At 39.7% G+C, this 22,022-nt stretch overlaps 1 protein-coding gene across 3 annotated transcripts in view; it reads left to right on the top strand.

Annotated features, from left to right (window-relative positions):
- Window positions 1–22,022, top strand: part of ARMC10 (armadillo repeat containing 10) — a 74,073-nt gene that overhangs the window by 18,112 nt on the left and 33,939 nt on the right. For all 3 annotated transcript variants that reach the window (XM_010848075.1, XM_010848077.1, XM_010848078.1), the window contains exons 2-4: window positions 12,713–12,861; window positions 15,389–15,523; window positions 18,497–18,673. In XM_010848075.1, the coding sequence (XP_010846377.1) occupies window positions 12,713–12,861; window positions 15,389–15,523; window positions 18,497–18,673 (461 nt within the window). The remainder of the gene's footprint in view (window positions 1–12,712; window positions 12,862–15,388; window positions 15,524–18,496; window positions 18,674–22,022) is intronic.

The raw sequence follows: 22,022 nt of genomic DNA, 5'->3' as shown, positions 1-22,022 counted from the left end.
GCTTATATCGTTCCTTTTCTCCTTTGCTTTTCGCTTCTCTTCTTTTCACAGCTATTTGTAAGGCCTCCCCAGACAGCCAATTTGCTTTTTTGCATTTCTTTTCTATGGGGATGGTCTTGATCCCTGTCTCCTGTACAATGTCACGAACCTTATTCCATAGCTCATCGGGCACTGTATCTATCAGATCTAGGCCCTTAAATCTATTTCTCACTTCCACTGTATAATCATAAGGGATTTGATTTAGGTCATACCTGAATGGTCTAGTGGTTTCCCCTACTTTCTTCAATTTAAGTCTGAATTTGGCAATAAGGAGTTCATGGTCTGAGCCACAGTCAGCTCCTGGTCTTGTTTTTGCTGACTGTATAGAGCTTCTCCATCTTTGGCTGCAAATCTTCACTTCTTCTTTATTCTTTTTTCATTTTTCTGTTCAGATTGGATGAGTTTCACTGCATTTAGAGTTCCAGGATCCTTTTTTTACTTCATCTAGTGTGCTGTTGAACCCCTGTAGCTTCTTTTTCACTTCATTTATTGTATTCTTCAGCTCTGTGGCTTCTTTAAAACTTTATTTTAAATTGGAGGATAATTATTTTTCAATGTTCTGTTGGTTTCTGCCATACAACATTGTGAATCAGCCATAAGTAAACTCTTTTATTTAGTCCTTTTTTATATTTCCTTTCCCTCTGTGGAAGTTCTTGTTGTGTTCATTCATTCTCCCAAGTTTGGTATGTATCTTTATGACCATTACTTTGAACTCTCTATCAGGTCAATTACTTACCTGCATTTTGTTAAGATTTTTTCTGATGTTTTAGTTTGTTCTTTCCTCTGGAAGATATTCATCTGTTTCTTCATTTGGCTTGATTCTCTGTTGGTTTCTATGTATTAGATTGAAACAACCACCTTTCCCATTTTGAAGGTCTTGTGTAGGTGAACCTTATTGTTCAATCTTGCCCCAGCTCTTAGCTGTTTCTCAAAACTTGTGATTGTCCAAACAACCTGCTTTATTTTTATTAGCTCCTAGTATTTGATGATGTGCCAAGAGCTGTCAGTGTCCCAAGAAGAGATTCTCAGTAAACCCCCAAATGAAGATTGATTGGAAGCCAGACCCTAAGGTAGCAACTTTTAAAGTATGCAAATGTACTTCTTTTGGGGGGGAGTCTGGGAGATGGGTGTTTCTGTCTGTATCTTCTTTACTAAGCTGTGGAATGGCAGCCAGCTAAGTACCGTTTCCTTGTTTGCTACTGTCTTATTGAATCTGTGAACATAAGCCCCACTGACCACCAGAGCCAGGTGATCAAGGGGTGTCCCTTGGGTGGCAGCCCCAAACCAGAGGCATACACAAACTCCTTTCTGGGAAATACCAATGACCTACAGCAAGACAGGGAGAGAATGCAAAGATGGCACCTGTCTGTTCTCCCCGTCTCCAGAGAGCCTTGCTCTTGGTTTCTTTCATTGAAAATGTTGGTTTCAGTCTTTTGCCTGTACTGTGTCCTTGGGGGTCAGCCATGATGATTCTGTGGAAACCCTTTAGGTTACTCTCTCTGAATTCACTACAGCCTTGTGAGTATTGTGAATGCAAGCCCTGTTAACTTTCAAAGCTAGATGTTTTGGGGGACCCATCTCTCAGGCGGAAGTCTTAAAAGTTGGAACACAAGATGGGGACCCTAAACCCCTTGCTCCTCAAGGGGAAGCTGGGAGTTGTCAGTTCCTTCCCAGTTGTGTGTCCCTGAACCAGGCGTGGGGTTGATGGTGGCCTTTCCTACCCATTTCCCAGTGTATGGGAATCGCTTAGTTTCAAGATTTTGTTCACAGGCAGTTGTTTCGTATGTAGCTAAAGATTTGGTGTGTCCACATAGGAGGTGAGTTCAAGCTCTTCTATGTGACTATCTTGAACAAGAACCAAGTGGTCTTTTGTTTTGTCTTAAACTTTAAGAAAAATGTAATTCCTGTTCTGTTAACACTGAGAGCTTGAAAGAGATGGAAATAGTCCCAATTCATTCAACAACCTGATCCCCAACCTGACAAGAATAGCATGAAAAGACTGTAAATCTGTTTCAATTGTGAATAAAGATATACAGATACTAAATAAAATACTAACAAATTAAACCTATTACATGATTAAGGTAATAATATTCCTTCCGAGACCAAATTGACGTAAAGGGAGGATCCAAATTGGGAAAGAGATTGATGTAATTTTTTGCATAAATAGATTAAAAGCAAGAGCACATAATGACCTCATAATTAGAAAGCCATTTGATACAACATTGTAAATCAGCTATACTTCAATTTTTTTTTAAGTTGCGTTAGAAAGATATTTGAAGGGGAATTCCCTGGTGGTCCATTGGTTACAGCTCTGTACTCTCACTGCCTAGGTCCTGGATTCGATCCCTGGTCAGGGAACTAAGATCCTACAAGCTATGTGGCATAGCCAAGAAGAAATAAAAAGAGAGAGAGACATTTGAATATCATTATTTCTAATAAAAACAGCAAGTTAGGAATAAATAGAAGGAAATATTCTTAAGTTGTTGAGGAACATCCATCAAAAACCAAAAGCAAACATTCTATTTCATGGTGAAACACTGCTAGCATCCTTATTAAATTCAAGAACAAGAGAAGTATGGGACTTTACTGGTGGTCCAGTGGTTAAGGCTCCACACTTCCACTGTAGGGGGCACAGGTTTGATCCCTGGTCAGGGAGCTTTGAGATCCCACATGCTACATGGCGTGGCCAAAAATAAACAAACAAAAAGAACAGGAGAAGGGTAGCTGATATCACAGCTGTTATTCAGCATTGTCCTGGAGTCTTTGGCAGCTTGGTAAGAAAGGAAAAACTGAATGAATATTAGAAAGGAGGCAAAAGTATAATTAGTAAATGACATAATGATTTATTTGGAAAAACCTAAGAGAATAAGCTGAATAACTTTAGAAACAAGAAGAGTTGAATAAAGTAATGTGAATGCAAGATAAATATACCCTATAGCTTTTTGTATATAAGCAGTAACTAATTCAAAATATAATTGAAAAGATTTTATGATAACTATAAAATCTTTAAAAACTAGGAACGCATCTAGCAAGAAGCCTATACGAAGATAATTTTTATGAAAGACATAGAGTCTATAAAGGGAAAAAACATATTATGTTCCTGATTGGAATGATTCTGAATGGTGACAATTATCTTGAAATTTGTCTTACTATAATGTTATTATTTGGTAGTCACTTTTCTTTGAGAATTGTAATGTCTCCTCAGTTTACTTGAAGAGATGGTGAACTACTGAACCTAAAATTCTTTCACTGTCTTATTAGTATAAAGCTAAGTGGAGAACTGGGACATACATACCTGACTGCCTCACCAATATAATAGCAATTCAAAAAATAATCAATTGAAATGCTGGATATTTGATCATCACCATCCTATAAACTTTTTAGACTTTTAAGGCTTATATTTCTTTACTGAAAAAGTAAAATGTGATTTTTATTATAAATTCAAGCAGACACCCACCAGTGGGCTGACACCAACTTTGGGAACCCCAAGACCCTGCATCCACTCATAAGTGAGCCAGCGGTAGCTTGGGGCCTGAACTCCACCCACCAGCTGCCAGATACTTTGGACTTCTTAGGCAGCCACTCCGGAAATAACTCCACCCACCAGAAGACCAGCATTAGATCTGGGAACCCCAGCCCTGTGGTCACATCCCAGAACCAAGCTCTTCCCACCAGTGAGTCAGCACTAGGCCTGGGACTCCCAGAGTTTTGCAGCCAGCTATCTAACGCCCTGGCAACCAACTGGACGAAGGGTCCGCCGCACCTGCCAGACCACCAGAGTAGTCAGCCTCCACAATGGAAGAACCCATGCCCCGCCATGGAGGGAGCACCCCTGGGGATTATAACTCTGGTGACCAGAAGGAGTATGCTGTTGGAACCCATAGGGTGTCTCCTACATAAGACCCTATTTCTCCAAGGTCAAAAACGTAACCAGCGTACCAGATAAATAGAAATAAAGACAATGAATCAGGCAAAAATGTGACAAAGGAACATATTCCAAAGAAGAAACAAGATAAAATCCCAGAAGGACTAAATGAAGTGGAAATAGGCAGTCTGCCCAATAAAGTGTCTGAAATAATGATAAAGATGATTAAAGAAGAGAGAGAACAATGGATGAGTACAGTGAGAAGTTTAGCAAATTAGAAGATGTAAAGAAGACCCAAACAGAGCTGAAAAAGACAATAACTGATTTTAAAAATATACTACAAAAAAACAGTAGAATAGTGAGCTGGAAGACAATATAGTGGCAATTATTGAAGCTGAACAGGGGGAAAAAAAAGTAGTTTGAGAGACCTCTGGGACAACATTAAGCATACTAATATTCACATTATGGCAGCAGTCCCCAAACTTTTTGGCACCAGGGACCAGTTTCATAGAAGACAGTTTTTCATGAATATGGGCAGTTGGTGGTTTTGGGATAATCCAGGCACATTACACTTATTGTGCACTTTATTTCTGTTATTGCATCAGCTTCACCTGAGATCATCAGGCATTAGATCCCCAAGGTTGGGCACCCCTCAATCATGGTGTCCTGGAAGGAGAAAAAGAGAAAGGGGCAAAGAACATATTTGAAGACATAATAGTTGAAATTCCTCCTAACCTGGGAAAGGAAACAGACGTCCAAGTCTGGGAAGCAGAGAGACTTCTTAACAGGATCACCCAAAGGAGATCAGTCCTGGGTGTCCATTGGAAGGACTGATGTTGAAGCTGAAACTCCAGTACTTTAGCCACCTGATGCGAAGAACTGACTTATTTGTAAAGACCCTGATGCTGGAAAAGATTGGGGGGCAGGAGGAGAAGGGGACAACAGAGGATGAGATGCTTGGATGGCATCACCGACTCAATGGACATGAGTTTGGGTAAACTCTGGGAGTTGGTGATGGACAGGGAGGCCTGGTGTGCTGCAGTCCATGGGGCTGCAGAGTTGGACACAACTGAGTGATGAACTGAACTGAAAGAGGATCACACCAAGACACATTGTAATTAAAATAGCAAAAAGTAAGATAAAGAGAGAATATTAAAAGCTCCAAGGGAAAAGCATCAAGTTCCATGCAAGCAAATTCGAGTATGTTTATCAGCTACTTTTCAGCACAAACTGCATACCAGAGGGAAGTGGGACAATATATATAAAGTCGTGAAAAGGAAAAACCTACTTGGCAAGGCTGTTGCTCAGATTTGATGGAAAGAATGAAAATTTTAGAAACAAGCAAAAGCTGAGTTCAGCACCACCAAATCAGCTTTATAAGATGTTTTTTAATTTATTTTTTTTATGTTGGAGTATAGTTGATTCACAGTATGTGTTAGTTTCAGGTGTACAGCAAAGTGATTCCGTTATACATATATCCCTTCTTTTTCTAGGTTATTACAAAATATTGAGTTCCCTATGCTACACAGTAGATCGTTGTTGAGCATCTATTTTATATATAGTAGTGTGTTAATTCCAGTCTCCTAATTTATCCCTTCTCCCTGCCTTTCCCCTTTGGTAGCCATAAGTTTGATTTTTTTTTTTTTTTTAATTTTCCTGGCTCTGCTAAGAACACAGTCTAGGGTGTGTGTTCTTGTGGTCAGCAGTCTCCATCTGCTTTCTGTAAAAACAGTGGGAATGTGTGTCAGGCCTTTATCTGTATCTTTCAAGGAACTGGGAGTTTGGTGATTCTGTTATGTGGCAGGATTATAGTCTTAATTGTTAGCAGTTCCTTAGCCCAACAGCTGTTCTTTGTTTCTTCTTCCCATTTCCCAATCATTAACTGTTGAGTAAGCATTTTACTTCAAAAGACGAGGACACGGGCTTGTACACGGTTTCAGAATGATCATCTCTAGGTCATCCGAAGAAATGTTAGTGCAAATGGCATTATTTCACTCTCTTTGATAGCTAAGTAATATTCCATTGTATGTATGTACCACATCTTTTTCTATTCCTTTGTGGATGGGCATTTTGGTTACTTCCATGTCTTGGCTATTGTAAATAGTGCTGCAGTGAACAGTGGGGTACACATACCTTTTTGAATTACTTTCTGCAGATATATACCCAGGAGTGGGCTTGCTAGATCATATGGTAGCAGTATTTTTAGTTTTTTAAGGAACCTCCATTCTGTTCTCCACAGTGGTTGTACCGATTTGCATTCCCACCAACAGTGTATAGGACGAGGCCCTTTTCTCCAAACCCTCTGCAGCATTTTTGTTTGTAGATTTTTTGATGATGGCCATTCTGACAAGAGTGAGGTGACACTTCCATGTAGTTTTGATTTGTATTTCTCTAATAATTAGTGATGTTGAGTATCTTTTTATGTGCTTTTCAGCCATCTGTATATCTTTGGAGAAATGTCTATTTAGATCCTCCACCCATTTTTTTGGTTAGGTTTTTTCTTTTTTTAAATACTGAGCTGCATGAGCTGTTTGTATATTTTGGAGACTAACCCCTTGTCAGTTGCTTAGTTTTCAAGTATTTTCTCCTATTCTATGGGTTGTCTTTTTGTTTTCTTGATGGTTTTATTTTTGTTTTTACTTTCATTACTCTAGGAGGTGATTCAAAAATAATATTGCTGCAATAGGTATCAGAGAGAATTCTACCTAGATTTTCCTCTTAGGTTTTATAGTATCTGGACTTACATTTAGATTTTGAGTTTATTTTTGTGCATGGTGTTAGGGAGTGTTCTGATTTCATCCTTTAACATGTTGCTGTCCAGTGTGCCCAGCACCCCATGTCAAAGAGACACTGTTTTCTCTCTATTGTACATTGTTGCCCCCCTTTTGTAGTTGACCATTGGTGCATGGGGCTTCCCTGGTGGCTCAGACGGTAAAGAATCTGCCTGCAATGTGGGAGACCTGGGTTCGATCCCTGGGTTGGAACGATCCCCTGGAGGAGGGCATGGCATCCCACTCCAGTATTCTTGCCTGGAGAATCCCCATGGACTGAGGAGTCTGCTGGGCTACAGTCCATGGAGTTGCAAAGAGTCAGACATGACTGAGCAACTAAGCAAAACACAGCACATCAGTGCATGGGTTTATCACTGGAGTTTTGTCCTGTTCCATTGATCTGTATTTCTGCTTTTGTGCCAATAACATTGTTTTGATGACTCTAGCATTGTAGTATAGTCTGAAGTCAAGAAACTTGATGCTTCCAGCTCCATTTTTTTCTTTCTCAAGATTAGTTTGACTGTTTAGGGTCTTCTGTGTTTCCATACAAATTGTAAAAAAAATTTTGTTCTAATTCTGTGAAAAATGCCATTGGTAGTTTGATAGGTGTTGGATTTAATTGGTAGATTGCTTGGCTTAGTATAGTCATTTTAATGATACTGATTCGTCCAACCCAGGAACCTGGTTTATCTTTCCATCTGTTTGTGTCATCTTCAGTATCTTTTATCAGTCTTATACTTTTCAAAGTACAGGTCTTTTATCTCCTCAGGTAGGTTTGTTTCTTGGTATTTTATTCTTTGTGATATGAAGGCAAATGGCATTTTTCCCTTAATTTGTTGTTCTGATCTTTCTTTGCTAGTGTATAGAAGTGTGACACATTTCCGTTTTTTAATTTTGTATCCTGAAACTTAACCAAATTCATTGATGAGCTTTAGTAGTTTTCTGGTAACGTCTTTAGGAATTCCAAAGTATAGTATCATGTCATCGGCAAACAGTGAATTTTACTTCTTCTCTTCCTCTTTGGATTCCTTTTCTTTCTTTTTCTTCTCTGATTGCCCATGGATATGCCTTTATAAGTCATTTGAATAATAGTGATGAGAGTGGATATCTTTGTGTGGTTCCTGACCTTAAAGGAAGTGCCTTTGGTTTTCACCATTGAGAATGATGTTTACTGTGAATTTGTCACATGTGGCCTTTATTATGCTGGGCTTCCCAGGTGGTACAGTGGTAAGGAACCCACCTGCCAATGCCGGAGACAGAAGAGACGCAGGTTCGATCCCTAGGTCGGGAAGATCCCCTGGAGTAGGAAATGGCAACCCACTCCAGTATTCTTGCCTGGAAAATTCCATGGACAGAGGAGCTGGGTGGGCTGTAGTCCATGGGGTTGCAGAGTCAGACATAAGTGAGCCCATCCTAAATATATATGTGTGGGGGAGTTTCTCTCTCTGCCCCCTTTCTAGAGAGTTTTTTTTTTTTTTTTAATCACAAACAGGTATTGAATTTTGTCAAAAGCTTCTTCTGCATCTATTGAGATGGTCATAATGTTCTTTATTAGTTTGTTGAAGTGGTGTATCACATTGATTGATTTGTGTATGTTGGGAATGTTGCATCCCTAGGATAAATCCCACTTGGTAGAATTTGCTTATGAAGCCATCTGGTCCTGGACTTTTGTTTCTTGGGAGCTTTTTAATCACAGTTGCAATTTCAGTACTTGTGATTGGTCTGTTCATATTTTCTGAGTCTCGGGACATGGTACCTTTCCAAGAGGTTGTCCGTTTTATTGGCATGTAGTAACTTGTAGTAGTCTCTTATGATCCTTTGTATTTCTGTGATATCAGTTTTAACTTCTTTTTCATTTATAATTTTCTTCATTTGAGCCCATCTCCCACTTAATTGGGCAGGAGGCATATGAAAAGATACTCTACATTGCTAATTATTAGATGCCAATTAAAACCACAATGATATATCATCTCACACCTGTCAGAATGGCTGTCATCAAAAAGGCCATAAATAACATGCTGGTGAAGATGTGAGAAAAGGGAATCATACGCCGTTAGTGAGAGTGTAGATTGGTGCAGCCACTGTCAAAAACAGCATGGAACTTCCTCATAAAACTAAAAATGAGACTACCGTATGATCCAGCAGTTCCACTCTTGGATATGTATCAAGAGACATAAAAATGCTCTGAATAACTGTTGCTATTCAGTCACTAAGTCACGTCTGACTCTTTGCAACTGCATGGCCTGCAGGACTCTGTGGTTCACCATCTCACAGAGTTTGCTCAGATTCATGTCCATTTTGTCGGTGTTGCTGTTTAACCATCTCATCCTCTGCCACCCTCCTCTTTTGCTTTCAATCTTTCCCAGCATCAGGGTCTTTTCTAATGAGTCGACTCTTTGCATCAGATGGCCAAAGTATTGGAGCTTCAGCATCAATCCTTCCAATGAATATTCAGGGTTGATTTCCTTTAGGATTAACTGGTTTGATCTTCTTGCAGTCCAGGAGACTCTCAGGAGTCTCCTGCAGCACCACAATTTAAAAGCACCATTTCTTTGGCACTCAGCCTTCTTTATGGTCCAACACTCATATCTGTACATGACTACTGGAAAAACCATAGCTTTGACTAGACAGACCTTTGTAGACAAAGTGATTTCTTTGTTTTTTAATATGCTGTCTAAGTTTATTATAGCTTTCCTTCCAAGAAGCAAGCATCTTTTTAATTTCATGGCTGCAGTCACCATCTGCAGTGATTTTGGAGCCCAAAAAATAAAATCTGTCACTGCTTCTACTTTTTCTTTTCTATTTGCCATGAAGTGATGGGACTGGATGCCATGATCTTAGTTTTTTGAATGTTGAGTTTTAAGCCAGCTTTTTCACTCTCCTCTTTCACCCTCATCAAGAGACTCTCTAGTTCCTCGTTGCTTTCTGCTGTTAGTGTGGTATCATCTGTGTATTTGAGGTTGTTGATATTTCTCCAGACAATTATAATTCCAGTTTGTGATTCATCCAGCCTGGCATTTCACATGATGTACTCTGCATAGAAGTTAAATAAACAGGGTGACAGTATACAGCCTTTTTGTACCCCTTTCTCAATTTGGAACCAGCCCATTGTTCCATATAAGGTTCTAACTGTTGCTTCTTGACCTGAATACAGGTTTCTCAGGAGACAGTTAGGTGGTCTGGTATTCCCATCTCTTTAAGAATTTTTCACAGTTGTGATCCTACACAGCCAAAGGCTTTATCGTAGTCAATGAAGCAAAAGTTAGATTTTTTTTTTTTGAATTCTCATGTTTTCTTTATGATCCAGTGAATGTTTGCAATTTGATCTCTCGTTCTTCTGCCTTTTCTAAACCCAGCTTTAGAAATGAGTACATCTGGAAGTTCTCAGTTCATGTACTGCTGAAGCCTGGCTTGAAGGATTTTGAACATAAGCTTACTAGCATGCAAAATAAGTATAGTTGTCTGGTAGTCTGAACATTCTTTGATACTGCCCTTCTTTGGAATTGGAATGAAAACTAACCTTTTCCAGTCCTGTGGCCACTGCTGAGTTTTCCAAATTTGCTGACATATTGAGTGCAGCATTTTAACAGCATCATCTTATAGGATTTGAAATAGCTCAGCTGGAATTTCATCACCTCCACTAGCTTGATTTGTAATAATGCTTCCTAAGTTCCACTTCCCTTCACACTCCAGGATGTCTGGCTCTAGGTGAGTGACCACACCATCGTGGTTATCCAGGTCATTAAGAGCTTTTTTGTACAGTTCTTCTGTGTATTCTTGCCACCTCTTCTTAATCTCTTCTGCTTCTGTTAGGTCCTTACTGTTTCCCTTCTTTATCGTGCCCATCCTTGTATGAAATGTTCCCTTGATAACTCCCAATTTTTTTGGAAGAGATCGCCAGTCTTTCCCATTCTGTTGTCTTCCTCCTCTTTGCACTCTTAACTCCCTTGGAATAGATGAAGAAACTGAGGCTTGGAGAGGTTATGTCTCTCGGCTGGTAAATAGCTTAGCTGGAATTTGAACTAGACTTAACCTTGGCTTACTTTTAACTACCACATTACACCTCCTTCTTTCAAGAGAAAATTACCCTTTTCTCTATAAAATTTTATTTGGCTATTCATTAATAATTTATATACCTATAAAACTTTTTAATGGTTTGTGGGAAAATGTATGAGGAAGTTGTAGACTTTGAAATAGTTTGGAGGTATGAATGAGTTAAATGTATCCTTTCTATGCCTTGTGTATATGTATAAAATCACACAACTTCAGGGCTGCATGGGGACTTTTGGAATCATTGTAGTGTTTGACCAGCCTTATTTTACATATGAGGAAACTGAGACCCAAAAGAGGTTAGGGTTGCCTGCAGCTTTGTGTTTTCGTCTCTCTGGTCTCTGCTACTAACTCCTGTGTGATGTTAGGCAAATCCTTAAATGATCCTGATCTCAGTTTTCTTGTGTATAAAAACACTTTTGGATGAACCCCCAAAAGTCTTTCCATATGACAGTCTGTGTTTTTATCATTCTTTCACTTACATTTTCAAATCTTGTTTGGGTGAAATAATTGTATAAGGTGTAGATGAGGTGGGTGGTGGGTGCAGGAGTAAAAGCATGGTCCAGAGGTTCTGATTATAAGACATGGGAGTGAGAATCTGCTCCCTCTTTGGCTTTTAGATTTTCCTAATAGTTGATTTCTTATTTGGCTTCTTCAGGACGTCAGATCACCTTTTGGTTCTCATAATCTAAGCTTGTACATTTACTTCATATTTGTCTGTGATTCCTCTTTAAGCAATATATTCTATTTTAATATAATAATATGTGTTTGTTGTAAAAAAAAAAAATTAAAAAGAAAAAACAAGAAAGAATTCATGAGCACGGGGTAGAAAATAAGTCATTTGTAATCCCAGTATCCAAAGATGATAAATTTAATAATTTGAGACACATTTTATTTTTTAGGATTTGATGAATTATCATGGGTGGTGAGAGAGAAGTATAAAGCAAAGATGCCCTTGGTTTGGGAAACCGGGTAGATAGTGGTCTCATTCAGTGAGGTAGAGATTTTGAAGCCTAGTAGATTTGTGTGGGAGGGCAATGTATTCAGGATAGAGTACAGTTAGTTTGAGGTGTCTTTAAGGTACCTAAATTGAAGTGCCAGTTAGTAAGTTGATTTATATAATTTAAGCTCTGGAAATAGAGTTCTAACTTGGGGGTTAGGATTGAGGAGTCATCAGCATATAGATGAGCACAGCTATGGTATCATACAGCAGCACCTATTGTAAATTGCTACACCCCACCCCAACTCCACGGAGGGCAGTATATTGTGGACACTTGTGCTGTCTGGCCTGTATTCGTAGCTTAATTTGGAAAGAAGCATGTTCTATGTTTATAACACAGTGACTGCATTATACAAATGGTTTCTGTTTTCCTGTGGAGATTTCTGTAAAGAGAATTTTTTAAAAGGTCCAAGCTTTAAACTTCAAAACTTCCTGAGCAGATCCAGCATTTAACTGCCCGCCCTTTTCCTTAGAACAACAGCTTCTGTCATCACCCCCAGTTGGACTGTTCTTCTAGCATCACAGTCGTCACCCTTGCTCACAGAAACTGAACAAAATCACCTCACGGGCAGCATGATCGGGTCCCTCGCATAGCTTTTCCTCTGGCCTCTGATCGGAGCAGGTCTCCCAAATGCAAATTCTGTTTCTTAATGAAGCTATGCCTGTGGAAAGTGCTCCACTGGATGGGTGTACCTGATTTTTAGAAAGAAGAAACAGAAAATGCTATTGGCATGCAGTGCCTTACTAAAAGAAAAGAGAAGTACCAAGACCATGGGCTAATTTCTTAATACCTATAAGGCTTAGTATTCCATCTGTAAATTGAGAATCATAATAGTATCTTCTTCTGAGAGATCACTTGACGATTAAATGAGTTAAGGTATATAAAGTGCTCAAAACGGTGCTTGGCATCAGAATATGATTCAGGATTTGTCTTTTAAGTCTTATATTGATTTTAAATGAACTTTAAATAACTTTATTCTTATGTAGAAGACTTAACCAGTGGATCATATGATGACACCCTAAATGCTGAACAAGTTCAGAAACTCCTTTACCTGCTTGAATCGACTGAAGATCCTGTCATTATCGAACGAGCTTTGGTCACTCTGGGTAACAATGCAGCCTTTTCGGCCAACCAAGTGAGTACCCTAGTCTCTAAACACGCTCCTCCCATCCTCACACACCGGCAGTAATTGTGACTCTGATAAGTTATGTAACCTCCCAGAGCCTCAAGTTTTTCATCTATAAATAGTGTGGTTATGGATATCTACAGAATAATGTTTGTTTACTTCTGAAAAGCATAGCCTAGTATATCTGTGAGGTTGGTCACCAGCATCATGTTTGTAATAAGTGTATCTAATCAGCACTTAGTATTATTGCATGGCCTTTTTAATTGTTCACAACTCAGCAGGGTTGCAGTAGAGCAACAGAAGCATCTGGCATTTAAGTACGTGCTTTACATTGTACAAGGGCTGACAAGGATGGTTCTGAAGCAGGTGCTCCCTGGACCACACTCTGACAGCCACGGACCAGTGTAAATGTAAATGGCTTCTACTTCCCCCCAACCTCCTGTGGAGAAAGAGTAAAACAGTTTTTGTCATTATTTTCAGCTAATGCCCTGTGTTAACCTTGGCATGAATGCAAAATTTGGAATTTATACTTCATTTCAGTCCATCTTTATCCATCATGTCAAGGTTAGCTCTAGAGATTTATAGGGAGATATAAGGAATATGTGTGTATTATGTACATCTCCGTTATAAGTGACAGACCTCAACTTAGGTTATTTTAAAATGAAAAGGGAAAATACTGAGCTCGGTTAACTTGGATGTCCAAGGATAGCTTTGGTTTGAGACACAAGTGTGACTAGAGATCAAGGTTACAGAAAGCATTATCAGACCTCTCTCTCTCTCTCACTGTCTTTTGACTGCTTGCCCCGACTTCTTTTTGTGTAATGATTTTTGTCTCTCTGGCCACAAAGAGGTTTTCTTCACAGGGATGGAATGAAAGCCACTGGCCTCTCAAGCTTTCTTGTTTGAGCCTCATGATCTAAAAGGTGGAGTTACTCTGCCAGTATCAAGTGCCAACCCTTGGGCTCGATTGTTGGGCTGGCCTGGGCCATGATTAGCGGGTCCTGGCTCACATGCAGGCAGAAACAGCAGGGAGGGTGTGAACACAGGTGACCAGCAGTCCCGCAGGAACTGTATGGGACAGAGGAGCTGCTGTGTCTCTCCCCGTAGAAAGAGGGCTGCCAGGCAGACAAAAATAACAGACGGTGACTAGCTTATTAGCATGCCTATATCGAGGGTATTTCTGATGCCATAGTTTTATATTCCTTTGAAACAAACTGTAGTCAGAGTGGGTGAGAAGCCACTGGTGAACACGTACTTTGTTGGGTAATAGGAGTTGCTGTCCCTTGTCATCAGATATGGTGCTTTCATCTGCTTTTATGGTACAGTTTTGTGTTTTTTTTTAAGACTGTCTCCTAGTAACCACAGGTCCTTAGGAAGAACCTGAAATCGCAGAGGGAAAGCTTCTGTATCTCTTTTCTTGATAGAACAGCATGTTTTGACCTAACAGGAGTCATTTTCAGCTTATTTTTCTTGTAGGAAATGAAGCATTATGCCTCTTTCAATGTTGAGATGAAGGCACATAATATTTAGTGTTGCAGTTGGCTGTGAGAAATCCCCAGCTTATTTTTCCTTTGAAAATTTGGGCATTGTTTCCAAACTTTGTGGAACTTCAGTTCTTCAGGATGTTAATAAGTTCCTCAACTCCCACAATTGAAAAACGATCTTCTTTTTGGATAAACTTTATAGAAGTACAACATACAATACTCCGCTCTTGGAGATTCCAGTCACATGACCATAGGATTGCATCACAGTGAAGAGACATGTTTACTCTTGTTATAACCAGAGTTTCTCAAACTTACTTATCTATGAAACCTACTTTTTTAAATGAGACTTTTGGTTGCACTTGGTCTTTGTTGCTGCACGCGGGTTTTCTCTATTTGCTGTGAACACGGACTTTTCATTGCAGTGGCTCCTCTTGTTGAGGAGCACAGGCTCTAGGCGCGCGGACGTCAGGAGTTGCAGCATGTGGGCCCAGGAGTTGTGGCATGCGGCTGTAGTTACTCCATGGCATGTGAATCTTCCTGACCAGGGACTGAACCTGTGTCCCCCACATTGGCAGGTGGTCTCTTAACCACTGTACCACCAGCGAAGTCCCAAATCTCCTTTGTAAAAACGGAACATCTGTTTACATCTTGAGGGATTAGTATTCCAAAGTATTCATTTCAGCAAAACACTGGTTTTGTTCTAAATCTTAATGCATTTCCAAACTGCTCTGTAAGAGAGAGATAACTTATTTCAAAGTAAAATTATCTTGTTTGTAAATTACTTTGAGATCACTGTAGTAGCTCTACAAATCTTCATTGTATATCTCCATGCTATAGTTTAAATATTACATATATTAATAATTTATTTTCAGTTACTTTCTTAAGCTGTAGAGTTATGGGTAGTAAACTTTTTAAAAAAATAGGAATTAGAGGTTGTATATGGGAACATTATTTCTGAAGAGTCATTAATTTTTATTTGTATTTGTAGATGCAAAGAATGTAATAAAGGGGAGGTTGCATATTGAAGTCATGGTTCTGTTTTTTCCTCCTAGATCGTTATTCGTGAATTGGGTGGTATTCCAATCGTTGGAAGCAAAATTAACAATCCCAATCAGAGTATTAAAGAAAAAGCTTTAAATGCACTGAATAACCTGAGTGTGAATGTTGAAAATCAAATCAAGATAAAGGTAAGTTACCTTAAACTACAAAAGGTAAGGTTTTCTAATAAATGAGAGAGGAAAAAAAGGTAAGTAATGAAATTTTAGTAGACCATACTTTATAGCTTTTAGCCAAGAATTTATTATTGTATTTATTATTATAAAGCCAGATTTATTATTTCTGGCTTTATTGAGATATAATCAACATAAATATTGTATAAGTTTAAGGTATAAAACATGATTTGATACATGTATATATTGCAAAATGATTACCACTACTGCATAGCGTTGGGCTTGCAGGTGGTGCTGGCGGTGAACAGCCTGCCTGCCAGTGCAGCTAGACATAACAAATGCGGGTTCAGTCCCTAGGTTGGAAAGATCCCCTGGAGGATGGCACGGCAACCCGCTTCAGTATTCTTTCCTGGAGAAGCCCATTGACAGAGGAACCTGGTGGTCTGTGGTCCATAGAGTCACAAGAGCTGGACATGACCGAAGCAACTTAGCATGCATGCACTATAGCAGTAGCTCATAATTACCTGTGTGTGCGCGTGTGGTGAGAACATTGGAGATCTACTCTTAGCATGCAAGTATCCAATATAGTATTGTGAAGTATAGTTATCTTGCTATATGTTGGACCCCAGAACGTATTCATTTTATAACTTTTAAGTTTATATACTTAGATCAGAATCTCCCCATTTCCTTCACCTGAACATGCTACTCTCTGTTTCTAGGAGTTTGACTTTTTCATATTCCACATATAAGATTTTTGGCTTCTCTGACTTATTTCACTTAGCATAATGCCCTCAGTCCATCCATTTTTCACAAATAGCAGAATTTCCTTCTTTTTTTATAGTGAACAGTATTCCATTGTATATATAGATTACATTTCCTTATCCATTTGTCCGTAAGTTGACATTTAGGTTATTTCTGTGTCTTGGCTATTGTGACTCGTGCTGCAATGAACATGGTGGCACAGATACTGCTTTGAGAGAGTGATTTTGTTTCCTCTGGATCCATGCCCAAAAGTGGGATGCTGGACCATATGACAGTTCTATTCTTAATTTTTTGAAGATTATCCATACTGGTTTCCATAGTGGCCGCACTAACCACCAGCAGTACGCAAGGATTCCTTTTTCTCTTCTTGCCAATACTTGTTACTTCTTGACTTTTTGATAATAACCATTCTAATAAGTGTGAGGTGGTATTTCACTGTGGTTTTGATTTGCATTTCCCTAATGATTAATGATGTTGACCATCTTTTCGTAAACCTATGACCATTTGTATATCTTTGGGAAAATGTCTCTTCAGGTCTTCTGCTCATTTTTTATGCAGAATAAGAGGAGGAAGGCACCGGAACCAGCCAGTAAGAAGTGCAGTGGACTTTTGAATTTGACGTTCAGTTTAATCCAAGTGTGAAAAAGGAACCGGGCCAAAGTCAGATAATATCAGCAGAAAGACACAATAAGTTAGGAAATAACGTTAATTCAACTTTTATTGAGCTCGTGCTCTGTGTTGCAGAGTTTAGAAATGAACATGATTAACTCTTGTAAGAAAGCTAGAAAGAGAGATACAGCATGTCCAAAAAGATTTGTAATTCAAGGCAGAACATGATGAAATACTTTAAGGAAAAATACAAGTAAAATATTGTTGAATACACAGAAAGGAGAGTTTTCATTCAGAAGTTTCTGTAAAAGGTAGGGCCCGAGCTGGCTCATAAAACCGTCCAAGATTTCTACAGCCAGAGTTGAGGAAGAGAAAGGAGCAAGGTGAGGTAAGCAAACTCCAGGAATAACTGAGGTGGCCTGTTTGGTAATCTTGTTGCCAGAACTGAAGTGAAGAAAAGATTCAGAGCCAATAAGGATGTAAACCCTCAGCACATTTTAGGAATTGCTTGGAAAGACAGGAGCATCCTATGAAAATATATGATTTATAATAAGCTAAGGAAGTGCCATATTTTTAAAAGGATGGATGCATAATGAAATTGTAACCCAGGACAGATTGATTTGTAAATATCATTTGGATTTTGAAACCAGATTAAAAATCTAATCTGTTTTACTTACGCAATTTGCTTCACTGCCATCATTTTCGTTTCTGTGGTAACATGAATACATTTGGAAATTTTTAAAGTTAGTACTGGACAGTTGGTAATTCCTTACCATTTTATATTAGGGAATTTTTCTTACCAATTAGAACTTTGATGAAGTTCAGACTTAGGTGTTTACCTATTACTTGTGAGACATAATTTTTTCAAGCTGGAAGGCTCATGGCCAGACATAGAAAATAGAGTTTCAGGAAATTCTCTGTCCCCCTAGGTTTAGCCTAGATCTATCATGTGTGACATGGGCATACGACCGGCATTGCATTACTTTCAGCCATTGGTGGTTTACAATATTATAAAGGAGTAATTCATCTACATATACATCATAAATAACAACCTTGGACCAAATAGAGTTTGCCTCTGCTTACTCATAAAAGAAAGAGCTCTGAAGGAAAGCTCTATTTAGTGTCCCTCTCTAGTTCTTTACTTCTAACATGATGTGCCCCTAGATCCTACAGTTCAGATACGGACTGTGGTACAAAATGTCCCCACAGATCTTCCCCCTTATCCTGCCATGCCCAGACACAGAAAGGTAGACAGAATTGGGAGGCCCCCCACTGGTGTTGAGAGCGTGGTCTCTGCATCTGGACATTGCTCCACCATCTGGGCAGAGAATCCAAGCTTCTTCAAGGGTTTACAGTCCCCATCTATAAAATGACCATAATACCACTGTCTCATTAGTTGTCTTAGGGCTGAAGTGAGTATATCTGTAAAATGCTCAGTGCCTGCTATTAATTAAGGAACTTAAAAAAAAGTTACCCAAGTTTGAGATCTTGATAGAAATGCCATCTTTCTTAAAGAGTCATTCTCATCCTAAACAATCACCTGATTCCACTGTGCAAGAGTTACGGTTTAATAGGAAAGTTTTGGAGATTCTAAGAAGACCCCCTTTTTCCCACCGCCAGGTATACGTCAGTCAAGTCTGTGAGGATGTCATCGCTGGCCCCCTGAACTCCGCTGTGCAACTGGCTGGACTGAGGTTGTTAACAAACATGACAGTGACCAATGACCACCAGGACATGCTTAGCAGTTATATTACAGACCTGTTCCACGTGTTGGTCACAGGAAACGGAAGCACCAAGGTATGAAGGAAATGGTGATTGTTTGCAGTTCAAACAGCTATTGCATCCATGTTATTAAGATCAAAATTCATTTTACAAGTCACATTTTTGATGTTCCTTAAAAAAAGAGAAAATTTAAAATTTATTATTCAAAACCTTTCATGGGCCCAAGAAAGTATATTATTTTTATATCCTAACACTGAATTTCAAAATTAACTTATGAAAATGGTCTATTTTTTCTCTTATCAAAAGAATGATATTCATTTGGTTTTATGAAAATCAGTTTCCTCTTTACAGAAGGAGCTAGTGTTGACTGCACCAGATTCAAGACTGTTGTGATCAAAGGAGACTTTGAGCGACAGTGCTGGCAATCCCAACCTCCTGATTATCCCTCCCACTTACCATTCCCCTTTGGGCACCAGAAGTTTGTTTTCTAAGTCTGTGGGTCTGTTTCTATTTGGAACATGTAGTGTATTTGTATAAATGCTAGTTGCCATCTCTCAGTGATGGACACTGTGTTTCTCTATCTGATGTACTTCTCTTAGTATGATCATCTCCAGGTCCGTCCCTGTTGCTGCAATTGACATTCATTCTTTTTTTATGGCTGAGTAATAGTTCGTTGTATATATTTACCACATCTTTTTTATCCACCCGTCAGTGGACATTTTGGTTGCTTGCACATCCTGACTATTGTAAATACAGCTGCAGTGAAGGTTAGGGTACATGTCTGTCTTCAAGTTATGGTTTTCTCTGGATATATGCCCATGAGTGGGGTTGTGTGATCATTTGGTAGCTTTTTTTTTTAGTTACTTAAGGAACCTGCATACTGTTCTCCATAGTGGCTGTTACCAATTTAAATTCCAGTAACAGCCTGAGAGGGTTCCCTTTGCTTAATGTGCTACCCAGCATGTATTCACTGTAGACTTGTTGATGATGGTCATTCTGGCTGGTGCAAGGTAATGCCTAGTAGTTTAGATTTGCATTTCAATACTAATAAGTGATGTTGAGCATCTTTTCATGTGCTTTTCTCTTTAAAACAGTGTGTAAAATTTACCTCTTTGCATTGGCTTCTTGAAAGTCTGCCCTTTTATGATTTCTCCTTCAATTACCACACCAACATTTGTTCAGGGCAGATATCATTTATAGCCCTAAAGGCCTTGGGAATATAATGTGCCTGTAAGCATCAGTTTTCAAGCTATAGGTATGGGAAATGACCACAACATGTCAGAAATTCTTCATGCTCAACTCCATATACTGGGGCAGCAAAGCTTTCCTGAAAAACATCTTCCACAGTTATAAACAAGAGAGGCATGTGCCAGGAAAACGACCAAGCCCTTGTGTCTCTTTAATTTTCTCTGTTACCCTTCATCACCCAGATAAAGCCCAGCCTCCACAAGAGCTCTGTGGAGGGCACTGTCTTCCGCTAAATGGGCGGATCCTAAGGAGGAATGCTGGAGGTGGAAACCCGACCACCAGGAGTCTTGGAGAACAGATCATCAAAAGCCCTACCAGCCCAGAGGGTTCACTGTGCTTTGGGTGCAGTATGTTTGGTTTAGCTGTGGGAGGTCTGACCCAGCTCTGGACACTGTGGTTCCACCCAGAGGGGACCAGGCACTACAGGTCCAAGGGGAGCTCATTTGCTGGCACCTCGTTTCCAGCTCCATCAGTCCCTTAACAGTCCACATTTGGGGACCAAGGCTGCTGAGGCTTCAGGAATGTCAACCAGCCTAGGAACCTGAAGCCAGAGAGGAATGTAGTAGGCATTCTTTTTTTTTCCTTTAATTTTTAGATTCCGTTGGATTGTCTTTGATCGGCACTGCTGTGTCTAAGTGTTCAGTAGCTTGACCCAGTTATGTGTAGACATACCTGTGCGTTTTGGGGTTACTTTCCCACGTAGGCTATTAGTGTCAAGTCGAAGTGCCTGTGCTATCGGGTAGGTCCTTGTTGATTGCCTGTTTCACTTCTGCTAGTGGGTATGTGTTAATTCTAGCGTCATAATGGATCCCTGCCTTCTGCCTTTCTCCTTTGGTTAGAATAGTTTGTTTTCTAAATCTGTAATTGTGTTTCTGTTTGGAAAATGTACTTCATTGCTTTCAGTTTTTAGATTCCACCAATTAGTCACATCATAGTCTATTTGTCTTTCTGTCTATGACTTACTTCATATGATCATTTCCAAGTCCATTTACGTTCCTCCAGATGCCGTTTCTTCCTTCTGTTTTCTGGCTGAGTAATATTCCCTTCCATAAAATATACCACATCTTGATCCATCTGTCTGTGGATATTTTAATTACTTACATATCCAAGCTACTGGTCAGAGTGTGTGTTTCTATTCCAAGTATGGATTTCTCTGGATGTAGGGGAAGGAGTGGGATTTCTAGTTGATATAATAGCTTTATTTGACTTTCTGAAGGAACTGCCATCATCTCCATAGTGGCGGTTACCACTTTAAAGTCCAGGCAACAGCTTAGCAGGATTCCATTTTCTCTAATTTTTTTTCCACTAGTTTATGTTTTTAGATTTTTAATGATGGCCATTCTTTGTGCAGCCAAGTGAAACCTCATTGTGCTGTGATAAATTTCACTACTTTAACGAACATTTAGCATCTTTCCTTGTGCTGCTTTTCTTAAATCACTGTGAATGAAGTTTACTTCTACAAGGTGGCTTTCTGAAATGCTGACTTTTAGTGAATTCTCTTTCAGTTACATACCCTAGGACGTTTGTCCAGGGCAAGTGTCTTTCAAGATGTGAGAGGCATTTTGAAAGTGAAGTGCCCTTAGGCAGTGGTTTTCCCATTGTAGTTTCAATAAGCAACCACAAGGAGGCAGGATTTCCTGAGGCTCCACAGGGCTTGCTAGGATAAACAGAGCCTTGGTGAAAGTGCTGCTTCTGACTTATAAATGAGAGCCCCATGTGCCAGAACAGCCAAGGCCTGGTGCCCCATTACATCCTCCACCTTATTACTCACCCCATTGGAGACATCCCAAGCATGCAAAAGCTTGCTGGTATGCTGTGGTCCAAAGTTGGGGTAACCCTAAGGAAGGAGGGTGGAGGTGGGAACCCCAGCAGCAGGAGACCTGCAGACCAGGTGCCTCCTTCACAGGTTTGGGTCTCAAGGGTCCACCATCCCACCATCCTTGAGTGCACTTGCCTAGGTTTAGCTGTGAGTGGTCCTGCCTTGCTCCTGACCTTGTCATCCTGTTCACCGGGGACCGGGCACTACAAGCCTAAGGGTCCTGTAAATGTCATTTGCTGGCACATGCTTCAGCAGCTCCCTCAGCCCTGTGATAGTCCAAACTTGGGAACCAAGGCAGCTCAGGCTCCAGAAATGTGAAACAGCCTGGGCTCTTGAAGCTTGAGGGAAATGGAGTAG

Source organism: Bison bison, unplaced genomic scaffold (genome assembly GCF_000754665.1).
Source record: "Bison bison bison isolate TAMUID 2011002044 unplaced genomic scaffold, Bison_UMD1.0 scf7180017864260, whole genome shotgun sequence".
Taxonomy (NCBI): Eukaryota; Metazoa; Chordata; class Mammalia; order Artiodactyla; family Bovidae; genus Bison; species Bison bison.
Note: the sequence above shows the minus strand (reverse complement) of the source record. Positions and strands in the feature narration are given on the sequence as shown.